Source organism: Pelodiscus sinensis, chromosome 25 (assembly GCF_049634645.1).
Source record: "Pelodiscus sinensis isolate JC-2024 chromosome 25, ASM4963464v1, whole genome shotgun sequence".
Lineage (NCBI taxonomy): Eukaryota > Metazoa > Chordata > Testudines > Trionychidae > Pelodiscus > Pelodiscus sinensis.
The window spans coordinates 23,148,911-23,162,515 of record NC_134735.1 but is presented as its reverse complement, the minus strand read 5'-3'; the positions used below and the strand labels follow the sequence as shown (position 1 = coordinate 23,162,515).

Below are 13,605 nucleotides of genomic sequence, written 5' to 3'. Positions count from 1 at the left end.
TATATTGAACAGGAAACAATTTTATTTCCCTCTAGCAGAAAATTTAGATTATGTTGGTTAAGCAATGCAATGATTACACAGAGAATCACTGGCTGTACATGAGACAGACAGCAGTTTAATCATCATTTTTAAGTTTCTTGATCTTGTACTTATGACGTTCGATTTCTTTCTGCATCCGCTCTATTTCTTTCTTGTGATGCTCGATTTCTTCTTCGTGATGTTTCCTCAAAGAGGCCAGCTGTTCCCTCTCTTTCTCCCTACAGAGTTTAAGCCACCAGTTCAGACAAACCAAGTTAGTTCAGAGTTTGAGATCCTAATAAAGTCAGACAGCACTCTCCCCACTACAGTATTATTTCCTAGACACAGAATGGTTTCAAAGCTTATTAGCTTCAGAAGGGTAGCTTGTTTGTTTTTCCTGTTATACACTAAATCTAGTAGCATCTTAAAGACTAAATAGTTAGAGGCTGATAAGAACCATTAGGTTAGCACTTGAATTTTTCCTATTACAGAGTCACTGGGCTATACCTCTGAACCTTATCTACTCATTGTCCTTTTTTCTTCTTCCCCTTCAATTTTTTTTCCTTCCCCCCCTCCCCCCCCTTATTTATTCTTGGATCTGGACTTCCAACACTCTGGTCATCTGAAGAAGTGGGTTGTGCCCATGAAAGCTCATGATACCATCTACATATTTTGTTAGTCTTTAAAGTGCTACTAGACTATGTTTAAGTTTTTCCTAGCTTATTAGATCACCTTCACTACAGGACAGCTGCAGTGTTGCCATCTACATAGGACTCTAGAGATGGACTGGCACCACTACATAAAGGATATATTGCTCAGCTTCACTGACAATCCCCACCAAAGCAAGTACCAGTCAGGATGGATGGCTTTACTGTTCACCGGGTCTCACCCCAATTTTGTGAGAAGTCAAGTTGTAAATGGGTGAGTGGGTAGAGTCTGCAACACATGCAGGTTGCTACATAAGATATTTGAATGCTACAAAGATAGGCATGGTACCAGACGTGGGGTTGGCAAAAAGCAACCCACATGTAGTTCACCAGGGTTAGCCCCTGGTAGACCTCCAGATGCTTTAATCATTGATCATTCACCAGTAGGGTCATGGGTCACCATTTCTGGCTTCTGCAAGCTTCAGGTGCTAACCCAGGCAAACCACATCCAGCCCATGGGCCATTTATTACCCACCCCCTACAAGCCAGATCCGGTAAGGCAGAGGCTCTCCGGCGCCGATGAGCCTTCTGCCCTCGAGGAAGGCTTGATAGCTCGTAGGGCGCCTCTAGGGTCTCAGCAGCCCCGTGTCGGGGCGGGGACTCGCTTCTCTACGCGGGGCGGCGCCAGGGCCCATGCAGCCAGGGGGCGGGAAGGGGCAGCAGCGGGACACGGGCCGGCAGAGCGCGCCCAAGGGACTCACCTGAAGTACCGCTCCTCCTCGGCCGCCTGCCTCTTCCCAAAGGCCCCGCCGGCCTCCCGGATCGAGCCGCCGCCGCCGCCGCCCTTCCCAGCGCCCTTGCCCAGCTCGCCCAGCTACGGGGAGAGACGCGTCAGGCCGGGCCCCGCCCCGGGCCCCCGCCCCCCCCGGGCCCCGCCCCGAGGCCCCCGCTCCCGCCCCGAGGCCCCGCTCCCGCCGGACCCCGCCCCCCCCCCGAGGCCCCGCTCCCGCCGGGCCCCGCTCCCGCCCCGGGACCCCGCTCCCGCCGGCCCGGCCCGGCCCAGACGGCGGTACCTGGTCGGCGCCCGAGCCCGAGCCCGAGCTCCATCCGCGCTGCTGCACCGCCAAGGCCCCGCGCAGGCCGCCGCGCAGCGCTGCAACCGCCATGGCCCGTCCGCTGCCCTTGGACTCACGCTCGCTCTGAGGCGCCGCCCCGCCCTACAAGGCCGCGCGCGCGAGGCGGGCCCAACGGCCGGGCCACCAACCAATCAGTGCCGAGAGGGGCGGGGCTCTGGGAGAAAGCGGATTGCGCGCGCAAACCTGCCAGTGCCGAATCACGTGGCCGCAGGGGGCTCGTCGGGCTCCATGCTTCCGGCTGTGCGCCTCGTGCGTGCGCTCAGCCTGACCGTGGGGGGCGGGGAGAAGAGTCAGGATCCCCCGTCTGTGCGGCCCGGGACACCCCTCCCCCAAGCAGTGTGATGGGGGGGGGCTGCAGCCCCAGGACACACTCCCGAACCCCACCCACTCCATCCCTGCCCAACTGCACCCCTCCCCCAAGCAGTGTGATGGGGGGGGCTGCGGCCCCAGGACACACTCCCGAACCCCACCCACTCCATCCCTGCCCAACTGCACCCCTCCCCCAAGCAGTGTGATGGGGGGGCTGCGGCCCCAGGACACACTCCTGAACCCCACCCACTCCATCCCTGCCCAACTGCACCCCTCCCCCAAGCAGTGTGATGGGGGGGCTGCGGCCCCAGGACACACTCCTGAACCCCACCCACTCCATCCCTGTCCAACTGCACCCCTCCCCCAAGCAGTGTGATGGGGGGGCTGCGGCCCCAGGACACACTCCCGAACCCCACCCACTCCATCCCTGCCCAACTGCACCCCTCCCCCAAGCAGTGTGATGGGGGGGGGCTGCGGCCCCAGGACACACTCCCGAACCCCACCCACTCCATCCCTGCCCAACTGCACCCCTCCCCCAAGCAGTGTGATGGGGGGGCTGCGGCCCCAGGACACACTCCCAAACCCCACCCACTCCATCCCTGCCCAACTGCACCCCTCCCCCAAGCAGTGTGATGGGGGGGGCTGCGGCCCCAGGACACACTCCCGAACCCCACCCACTCCATCCCTGCCCAACTGCACCCCTCCCCCAAGCAGTGTGATGGGGGGGGCTGCGGCCCCAGGACACACTCCCAAACCCCACCCACTCCATCCCTGCCCAACTGCACCCCTCCCCCAAGCAGTGTGATGGGGGGGCTGCGGCCCCAGGACACACTCCCGAACCCCACCCACTCCATCCCTGCCCAACTGCACCCCTCCCCCAAGCAGTGTGATGGGGGGGGCTGCAGCCCCAGGACACACTCCCGAACCCCACCCACTCCATCCCTGTCCAACTGCACCCCTCCCCCAAGCAGTGTGATGGGGGGGCTGCGGCCCCAGGACACACTCCCGAACCCCACCTACTCCATCCCTGCCCAACTGCACCCCTCCCCCAAGCAGTGTGATGGGGGGGGCTGCGACCCCAGGACTCACTCCCGAACCCCACCTACTCCATCCCTGTCCAACTGCACCCCTCCCCCAAGCAGTGTGATGGGGGGGGGCTGCAGCCCCAGGACACACTCCCGAACCCCACCCACTCCATCCCTGTCCAACTGCACCCCTCCCCCAAGCAGTGTGATGGGGGGGGGGCTGCGGCCCCAGGACACACTCCCGAACCCCACCCACTCCATCCCTGCCCAACTGCACCCCTCCCCCAAGCAGTGTGATGGGGGGGGGCTGCAGCCCCAGGACACACTCCCGAACCCCACCCACTCCATTCCTGCCCAACTGCACCCCTCCCCCAAGCAGTGTGATGGGGGGGGGCTGCAGCCCCAGGACACACTCCCGAACCCCACCTACTCCATCCCTGCCCAACTGCACCCCTCCCCCAAGCAGTGTGATGGGGGGGGGGCTGCGGCCCCAGGACACACTCCCGAACCCCACCCACTCCATCCCTGCCCAACTGCACCCCTCCCCCAAGCAGTGTGATGGGGGGGCTGCGGCCCCAGGACACACTCCCGAACCCCACCCACTCCATCCCTGCCCAACTGCACCCCTCCCCCAAGCAGTGTGATGGGGGGGGCTGCAGCCCCAGGACACACTCCCGAACCCCACCCACTCCATCCCTGCCCAACTGCACCCCTCCCCCAAGCAGTGTGATGGGGGGGGGGGCTGCGGCCCCAGGACACACTCCCGAACCCCACCCACTCCATCCCTGCCCAACTGCACCCCTCCCCCAAGCAGTGTGATGGGGGGGCTGCACCCCCAGGACACACTCCCGAACCCCACCCACTCCATCCCTGCCCAACTACACCCCTCCCCCAAGCAGTGTGATGGGGGGGGCTGCACCCCCAGGACACACTCCCGAACCCCACCCACTCCATCCCTGCCCAACTGCACCCCTCCCCCAAGCAGTGTGATTGAGGGGCTGTGACGGACCGGGCCGTGTCTGGGCACAACTAAGGGCGTCCGCTCAGGGCGAATTGCTCAAATCCGGGGCTCCTTACAGTCCCCCTGACTGGCGACCTCTCCAAACAGGCCACAAACCAGTCCCACAGAGCGCTTCAGCTGCCTGCCTGAAGCCTCCCGAGCAAAACCCCTCCGACATCCCAGCAATATCCGTGCCCCAGATGGCCCCGGGCCTATACACAGGTGGGGGGTCCTAGCACCCAATCCCACCTACCCCGAACAAGTTCTGTCCGGTTCCAAGAAACCAGCCACAGATCCCTGGTCAATTTACCCTCTGGACCTTACCACAAATCACGCTGGGCCAATCCTTTAGAATCTATATCTAAAGGTTTATTATTACAAGAAAGAAAAGCATGAGAGTAAGGTTATTAAAGTACAGTACGTTACATGCACCGAATCTCCCAGTTCTCGATGCAGGCTCTAGCAGAGATGTTGCAGCTGCTGGTTTAAAAGTTCTTATTGCACATCCTACGATCAGGATGGGTTCACAGGTCTTCCGGGCTCTTCAATCCCTGCACTGCTGCCTCTGGGATGAAGTGCTGAGCTGAGAACAAAATGGCATCCTTTTCATACAGACTTCTGGGGCCAACACCCCCACCTAGGGGTGCAGCAGCGATCTGGCTGCTTCCCTCCAATTCGGTAATGTGACAGGGGGGCTGCGGCCCCAGGACACACTCCCGAACCCCACCTACTCCATCCCTGCCCAACTGCACCCCTCCCCCAAGCAGTGTGATGGGGGGGGCTGCGGCCCCAGGACACACTCCCGAACCCCACCCACTCCATCCCTGCCCAACTGCACCCCTCCCCCAAGCAGTGTGATTGGGGGGGGCTGTGGCCCCAGGACACACTCCCGAACCCCACCTACTCCATCCCTGCCCAACTGCACCCCTCCCCCAAGCAGTGTGATGGGGGGGCTGCAGCCCCAGGACACACTCCCGAACCCCACCCACTCCATCCCTGTCCAACTGCACCCCTCCCCCAAGCAGTGTGATGGGGGGGCTGCAGCCCCAGGACACACTCCCGAACCCCACCCACTCCATCCCTGCCCAACTGCACCCCTCCCCCAAGCAGTGTGATGGGGGGGCTGCAGCCCCAGGACACACTCCCGAACCCCACCCACTCCATCCCTGTCCAACTGCACCCCTCCCCCAAGCAGTGTGATGGGGGGGGCTGCAGCCCCAGGACACACTCCCGAACCCCACCCACTCCATCCCTGTCCAACTGCACCCCTCCCCCAAGCAGTGTGATGGGGGGGGCTGCGGCCCCAGGACACACTCCCGAACCCCACCTACTCCATCCCTGCCCAACTACACCCCTCCCCCAAGCAGTGTGTTCTGGAGAGTTGGCGGCTGGGACCAGCAACAGGAGTTGGCCCCCTCTGGTCCCAAACAGCTGGCTGTCTCTGCCTAGCTCTCACAGGGCTCTGGTGCTAGGGCCATGAGTGACTGATACTTGGGTTATCCATGGTTCGACTTTGCCTCCACCACCTTCATGCCATCTTTGACACGGGCAATGACAACGTGCTTCCCATCCAACCATTCAGTTTTAGCACTGCAGATGAAGAACTAGGTCCATTTGTGTAGGGGCCAGCATTTGCTATAGACAAAATGCAGGATATGTGCTTCAGGATGAAGTTCTCATCAGCAAACTTCTCATAAATGTATTCGCCACCAGTTCCATTATGGCATGTAAAGTCACTGCCTTGGCACATGAACCCAGGAAGGATTCTGTGAAAGCAGAATCCTTCATAACCAAATCCTTTCTCCCCAGTGCTCCAGGCACAGATGTTCTCTGCCGTCTTTTGAACCTGGTCTGCAAACAGCTCAAAGGTGACCCATCCCAGCGGTTCAGCGCCAGCGATGTTGAAGAACACAATAGGGTTCGCGACCATGGCGCATTGCATGAGGCAGAGGGCGGCGGCTCCTGTGTTAGTGTGATGGCGCATTGGGGTTTTCCCGTCTCCTGCACCCCCGTAATGGCACAGACAGACTCCACCAGCCAGTAGAATAGAGGGAGTTTATTGCTTCTCCAGGATACAGCACTGATGTAATCTGGCTACAGGGCAGGCCCAGGATGACTCAGCCCCCCTTGAGATGGGGGAGACTGGGCCCCTAAATTCCAGCCCCTTTCCCTAGGCTGTGTCCTCAATGATCCCAGACAGAAACTAACTCTCGTCCAGCCCTGCCCCCCAGTCAGGGGCGGCATCCACCTTCCTTTGTTTCTCTCCCTGGGGGGTAGCTGGTCAGACAGGTTGAGAGACCCTCTTTGCATAATGACTCATCCCCTGCCCTGCTGGGCCGTGCTACAGACAGCAGCCAGTGGAGGTCACTCACAACCCACTGCCCAGCATAGCAACCAGCAAGGTACCCCCCACTACATCACAGTTAGTCTGTAACTTTAAACACCATCGGTAGTCCTGTAGCACCTTAGGGTATGTCTACACTACCCCCCTAGTTCGAACTAGGGGGGGTAACGTAGTCATACGGAGTTGCAAATGAAGCCCGGGATTTGAATTTCCTGGTCTTCATTTGCATAAAGCCGGCCGGCGCCATTTTTAAATGCCGGCTAGTTCGGACCCCGTGCCACATGTAGCCGCGCGGCACGGGGTCCAAACTAGCCGGCATTTAAAAATGGCGCCGGTCGGCTTTATGCAAATGAAGCCCATGAAATTCAAATCCCGGGCTTCATTTGCAACTCCGTATGACTACATTACCCCCCCTAGTTTGAACTAGGGGGGTAGTGTAGACATACCCTCAGAAACGAACCTCTCTCTCTCTCTCTCTATATATATATATATAGAGAGAGAGAGAGAGCATCATGAGAAGGGACCTCGAGAGGTCATCTAGTCCAGTACCCTGCCCTCATGGCAGGACCCAGTACCATCTACACCATCCCAGATAGATGTCTATCTAACCTGCTCTTAAATATCTCCAGAGGTGGAGATTCCATAACCTCCCTAGGCTACATATTCCAGTGTTTAACCTCCCTGACAGCTAGGAAGCTTTTACTAATGTCCAGCCTAAATCTTCCTTGCTGCAGTTTAAGCCCGTTGCTTCTTGTCCTATCCTCAGAAGCCAAGGAGAACAATTTTCCCCCCTCCTGCCTGTGACACCCTTTTAGATACCTGAGGACCGCTCTCATGTCCCCTCTCAGTCTTCTCCTTTCCAAACTAAACAAGCCCAGTTCTTTCAGTCTTCCTTCATAGGTCATGTTCTCTAGACCTTTAATCATTCTTGTTGCTCTTCTCTGGACCTTCTCCAATTTCTCCACAATAGTCCAATTGAGGCCTGATCAGAGTAGAGCAGAAGAATGACTTCTCGTGTCCTGCTCACAACACTCCTGTTAAAACATCCCAGAATCGTGTATGCTTTTTTTTGTAACAGTGTTGCACTGTTGACTCATATTTAGCATGTGGTCCACTATGACCCCTAGATCCGCTTCTGCAGTACTCCTTCCTAGACAGTTGCTTCCTATATGTGTGAAATGGATTGTTCCTTCCTAAGTGGAATACTTTGCATTTGTCCTTTTTAAACGTCATCCTATTTACCTCAAACTATTTCTCCAGTTTGTCCAGATCAGTTTGAATTACGATCCTATCCTACAAAGCAGTTGCAACCCCTCCCAGCTTGGTATCATTTGCAAACTTAATAAGTGTACTCTCTATGCCAATATCTAAATCATTGATGAAGATATTGAACAGAACTGGTCCCAAAACAGACCCCTGCAGAACCCCACTTGTTATGCCCTTCCACCAGGATTGTGAACCGTTAATAATTACTCTCTGAGAACGGTTATCCAGTCAGTTATGCACCCACCTTATAGTAGCCCCATCTAAGTTGTATTTGCCTAATTTATTGATAAGATCATCCAAGACTGTATCAAGTGCCTTACTAAAGTCTAGTTATACCACGTCCACTGCTTCTCCCTTACCTATAAGACTAATTATCCTATCAAAGAAAGCTAACAATCTCATTTAAGGGAGTGGGTTTTGCTCACAGAAACTCATGATACTATATATATGTTAGTCTCTAAGGTGCCACAGGACTACTTGTGGTACTCGGGTGTTCTCAGTGCTCCCAGACACTCAGCAGCAGTGTGGGCACAAGCTGCTCTCAAGGATGTTGCATTGCTGTGGCACAGGATAAAACCCAGGTTCGGATGTGCACAGAACAGCTGTGGCTGCTGGGGCACAGCTTCCAGGCCTGGAAATCACTGACTCATGGGATCACGGTGTAAGGCAGGCTGGGGACAACCAGGAGATTTGGTGGGATGACTCACATGACTGGAGCACTGTCATGGAAAGGTATAAACTGTTCAGGAAGGACAGGCAGGGAGAAAAGGAGGAGGAGTTGCACTGTGTGTAAGAGCAGTAGGATTGCTTAGAGCTCCAGTATAAAGAGGGAGAAAAGCCTGTTGAGAGTCTTTGGGTTAAGCTTAGAGACAGGAGCAATAGAGGTAACGTTGTGGTTGGTGTCTGTTATAGACCTTCAGACCAGGTGGATGAGGTAGACGAGGCTTTCTTCAGACAACTAAGAGAATCTTCCAGATCGCAGGCCCTGGTTCTCATGGGGGACTTTAATCACCCTGACATCTGCTGGGAGACCAATAGTACACAAACAATCTAGGAAGTTTTTAGAGAATGTTGGGGATAACTTCCTGGTACAAGTTGTGGAGGGCGACCACAATTATTAGGGGCTGGAGCACATGACCTACGAGGAAAGGCTGAGGGATTTGGGCTTGTTTAGTTTGCAGAACAGAAGAGTGAGGGGAGCGCAGGAACAAACCATCCCAGCCAGGGCTTTGTCAAGACAAGACTTAAAAACTTCTAGGGATGGAGATTTCACCACCTCCCTGGGTAACCCATTCCAGTGCTTCACCACCCTCCTAGTGAAATAGTTCTTAATATACAACCTAGACCTTCCCCAGTGCAACTTAACTCAGTCAGTCATCTGTCACCACTGAGAACACCCTTTTTCTCCATCTTCTTTGAACCCCCTTCAGGTATTTGGAAGCTGCTATCAAATCCCCCCTCACTCTTTTCTTCTTTAGACCAAAAGAAGATCAAATCCCTCAGCCTCTCCTCATAAGTCATGTGCTCCAGCCCCCAATCATTTGTGTTGCTCTCCACTGGACTTTCTCCAATACGTCCATATCTTTTCTGTAATGAGGGGCCCAGAATTAAATGCAATACTCCAGATGTGGTCTCACCAGTACCAAACATGGAATAATCACTTCCCTAGATCTGCTGGTAATGCTCCCACTAAAGCATCTCAATATGTCATTTACCTCCTTGGCTACATTGTCAACTCCTATCCAGCTTCTCCTCCACTGTAACCCCCAGGTTCTTTTCTGGAGAACTGCTGCTTAGCCAGTCAGTCCCCAGCCTCTAGCAGTTCTTGGGATTCTGCCATCCCAAATGCAGGATTCTACACTTGTCCTTGTTGAACCTCATCCTCCAATTTGTCTAGGTCACTCTGGACCCTATACCTACCCTCCAGTGTAAATACCACTCCCCCCAACTTAGTGTCATCCACAAGCTTACTGCAGGTGCAATCCATCCCCTCAGCCAGGTCATTTATGAAGATGTTGAACAAAAGTGGACTCAGGATTGACCCCCTAAGACACTTCACTTGATCCCAACCACCAGCCAGCTATCAAACCATTGATCACTACCAGTTGAGTCCCATGATCTAGGCAGCATTCTATCCATTTATGTAATCCATGCTACTTAACCTTGCTAACAAGAATACTGTGGGAGTATTCAAAAGCTTTGCTAAAGTCATGTCCACAGAGCCAGTTACTTCCTCATAGAAAGCAATCAAGTTGGTCAGGTAGGACTTCCCCTTGGTGAATCCATGTTGACTATTCCTGACCACTTTCCTCCCTTTCAAATGTTTCAGAATGGATTTCTAGAGGATCCCCTCCATGACTTTTCCATCTGATCTGAGCACCAAGATCATCCAGGCCCTTTCAGTACAGGGACATTACAGTGAGAGCAGCACTAACAGTGCACACGTGAGTAACTATTTCATTGTGTGAGCTTGCAATGTTGCATTGCAACAGGTCTGTGGGAAATTATTTTGGAGGTGGAAAATCCACAATGTGGACTGTTATTATGTAAATGTGCAGGGCCACAGTCCAAGAATTGTGACGAGGCAGCCTGCAGGACACAGTGGACAGATTTGCAGCAGTGGGGTAGCTGAGTAGCAGTAGAACAATAAATGCAAGCCTATTCCTATTTGGCACTAGCCCATCTTGCCATAACACACATCAACAGAAAGGGCTACTTTTCTGAGGTTATGCAAGCATTGGTGGACTGGTGGGAATACTTCACTGCCATAAGTGTTGGCAGCTCAGGAAAAGTGTCCATCTTTGAGAACACAGAACTTGATCAGTAAGCTGCATCAAGCGGGCTAAGCTGTGCATTCTAACTGTGGGTGTCACCCAGAAACAGGATGCTTTGTAATACAGACTCAAATACATATCCATAAAACCACATTACAAAGGTGATAAAAACATGTATCATCTTTGGGAGATTTATAACATTTTGCAGATATCTCACATGGCAAGTCTGGTATAACTCAATGTAGTTTTACAGCATGAATATTCATAAGATCCTCACATGTCCCCCAGACTCCATTCAGGGGTGGGCAATTTTTAAAAAGGGGCCACTTCATAAACAGCTGACATGATTCCAGGCCTTGAGTAGAAGGGGCAGGGCCAGGATACTTCTCACAACCCCTGCACATAGACACTGATTGGCCTAGGGCTGGGGGGGGGCATGAAGTCTTTGTCCCCCACCCCCAGTGCTTACAGCTGTTTTAAAACATCTGGCAGTTCCCTCTGGTGCCATGCATCCCTGGCTGGGGAGGAGACTTCGTGCCCTTCCCTATTCCCAGATCTCAATTGGCCTGGAGGCGGGGGAATTGCAGAGCAGCCATGCACTGGATCTACTGGATTGGTGGGCCAGATCCAGCCCACAGAAGCTGTCTTGCCCATCCCTGTCGTACAGTATCAGTGAATAGTAACTACGTACCTATTTTTCAAATGTGCTTGTTTATGAGGTAACAACCATGAGATATTTGACCTGCACACGATGAAGGGATTATTCAAGATGAATGGCTCACCAAAGAACACTTAGCTCACAGTGTATCATGGAAAATGACCACCCACACCTGATGGATTTTCATGTGACCTTTCTAACTAGAATATGGGTAATGACCTCAAGGTCCATGTAGCTTGTACAGATGCCTCTCTCATAAAACATCTACAGTTGAATGGAATGAGGCATTACCAGAAATGTAGCTGATAAGGTCTCAGCTGGAGTATGGTGTCCAGTTCCAGGCACCACGTTTCAGGAAGGAAGTGGAGAAATTGGAGAAGGTCCAATGAAGAGCATCAAAAATGGTTAAAGGTCTAGAAAACATAACCTATGAGGGAAAATTGAAATACAGGCAGTCCCCGACTTACGCGGATCCGACTTATGTCGGATCCGCAGTTACGAACGGGGCTCGCCCCGGAGGACACGGACTGCGGGACCTCGCAGTCCTGCTGCCCGTGTACTCCGGGGCTTTCTCCGCGTCTCCCTGGTCTGCAGACCAGGAAGACGCGGAGCAAAGTCGCAGAGGGGCTCAGGCGCGCCTGGGCTGCCTCGCTGCCCGAGCCCCTCCGCGGCTTTGCAAAGCCTGGGGAAGCCGGCAGCGGAGCTGCCTCACTGCCCGAGCCCCTCCGCGGCTTTGCAAAGCCTGGGGAAGCCGGCAGCGGAGCTGCCTCACTGCCCGAGCCCCCCTGCGGCTTTGCAAAGCCTAGGGAAGCCGGCAGTGGAGCTGCCTCACTGCCCGAGCCCCTCCGCGGCTTTGCAAAGCCTGGGGAAGCCGGCAGCGGAGCTGCCTCACTGCCCGAGCCCCTCCGCGGCTTTGCAAAGCCTGGGGAAGCCGGCAGCGGAGCTGCCTCGCTGCCCGAGCCCCTCCGCGGCTTTGCAAAGCCTGGGGAAGCCGGCAGTGGAGCTGCCTCGCTGCCCGAGCCCCTCCGCGGCTTTGCAAAGCCTGGGGAAGCCGGCAGTGGAGCTTCCTCGCTGCCCGAGCCCCCCTGCGGCTTTGCAAAGCCTGGGGAAGCCGGCAGTGGAGCTGCCTCGCTGCCCGAGCCCCTCCGCAGCTTTGCAAAGCCTGGGGAAGCCGGCAGCGGAGCTGCCTCGCTGCCCGAGCCCCCCTGCGGCTTTGCAAAGCCTGGGGAAGCCGGCAGCAGAGCAGCCTCACTGCCCGAGCCCCCCTGCGGCTTTGCAAAGCCTGGGGAAGCCGGCAGCGGAGCTGCCTCGCTGCCCGAGCCCCCCTGCGGCTTTGCAAAGCCTGGGGAAGCCGGCAGCGGAGCTGCCTCGCTGCCTAAGCCCCCTTGCGGCTTTGCAAAGCCTGGGGAAGCCGGCAGCGGAGCAGCCCAGACGCCCCACAGCTGTCCCGCTGCTGGCGTCCTCAGAGGCTTTGCTCCCCATCTCCCTGGTCTGCTGGTCTCCAGCAGACCAGGGAGACTGGGAGCAAAGCCGTGGAGGACCCAGGCGGCAGGACCGCGGTGCGTCTCGGTCCGCCGCCCGCGTCTTCCTGGTCTGCTGGGGTGGGGGGGTGCAGCTAGTACGCCCCCCACCCCCAGCAGACTAGGCTTTTCTCCGGACGCCTGTGGCAGAGCAGCTGGGGCGCTGCCGGTTGGTCCCGCAGCGCCGCTCTGGGCGCTACTGGACCAACCCGGCAGCACCCCAGCTGCTCTGCCCCAAGCATCCTGATAGGGACTGTTTAGAACAACTGGTGGTTGGGGGCACTTTGTGCATTCCTCCACCCCCAAGACCAATTAAGTTTTGTGGGTGGTAAAGCACAGAAGTGTCTTGGCCATCCTCCTTCTTCCAGAGGCCCCATCCCTTCTGGGGTGGCCTGGGGACACTTCAAAAAGTTCTGAAGTGGCCCTGGTAAAAAATTATTGCCCACCCTGATCTAGACAGTGCTTGGTCCTACTGCGAGTGCAGGGGAACGGACTTCATGACTATGAGATCTTTTCCAATTCTATATCTGGTCGTGCCAATTTTCTTCCACAAATTGATCTGAGGAAGTGGGTCTGGCCCACGAAAGCTCATCACCTATTAAACCATCTTGTTAGTCTTTAGAGTGCTGCATAGTCCTGTCTTTTGTTTTCCAGTGCTAGTAATCTATGAGCCTCTGCTATCCAGCACAACAGAGCATTGTGAACACACAGCGAACCAACACTCAACTTCACCTTTTTTATTGTCGCTGCTGGTGCGTGGGACCCAACCTTTGTGTGATGTTTCCTGGGAGGAAAGCAGCAGGAATTCACCTCGGGCTACTGCCCCTCCCCACAGCCAAGCGCGCTTCTTCTCTCCAGCAGGCCCTTGTGCGGGGAAAGAGCCCTCCTGCCTGGGACCCCGCAGGCCG

The 13,605-nt window shown here is 55.6% G+C and overlaps 1 protein-coding gene and 1 long non-coding RNA gene across 2 annotated transcripts; one reads left to right on the top strand and one right to left on the bottom strand.

Annotated features, from left to right (window-relative positions):
* ATP5IF1 (ATP synthase inhibitory factor subunit 1) lies at positions 1-1,902 on the bottom strand. Its single transcript, XM_075908910.1, has 3 exons — positions 1,739-1,902; positions 1,427-1,539; positions 1-257 (listed from the first exon to the last, which is right to left on the bottom strand). Exons 1-3 carry the CDS (start codon positions 1,829-1,831, stop codon positions 116-118), a joined length of 348 nt encoding a protein of 115 aa, XP_075765025.1. The 5' UTR covers positions 1,832-1,902; the 3' UTR covers positions 1-115.
* LOC142819938 (uncharacterized) lies at positions 648-13,524 on the top strand. Its single transcript, XR_012897623.1, has 3 exons — positions 648-939; positions 10,075-10,189; positions 13,352-13,524. It is a non-coding gene; the product is annotated as an uncharacterized LOC142819938 (long non-coding RNA).
* The last annotated feature ends 81 nt before the right edge of the window (positions 13,525-13,605 follow it).

What these genes read in the sequence shown, in the direction of transcription:
- ATP5IF1 (XM_075908910.1), bottom strand. Translation starts at nt 1,831, where the DNA reads ATGGCGGTTGCAGCGCTGCGCGGCGGCCTGCGCGGGGCCTTGGCGGTG. An exon ending in CGGGCTCGGGCGCCGACCAG is followed by an intron (nt 1,540 to 1,738) that starts GTACCGCCGTCT and finishes CTCTCCCCGTAG; the next exon opens with CTGGGCGAGCTGGGCAAGGG. An exon ending in GAGGAGGAGCGGTACTTCAG is followed by an intron (nt 258 to 1,426) that starts GTGAGTCCCTTG and finishes TAAACTCTGTAG; the next exon opens with GGAGAAAGAGAGGGAACAGC.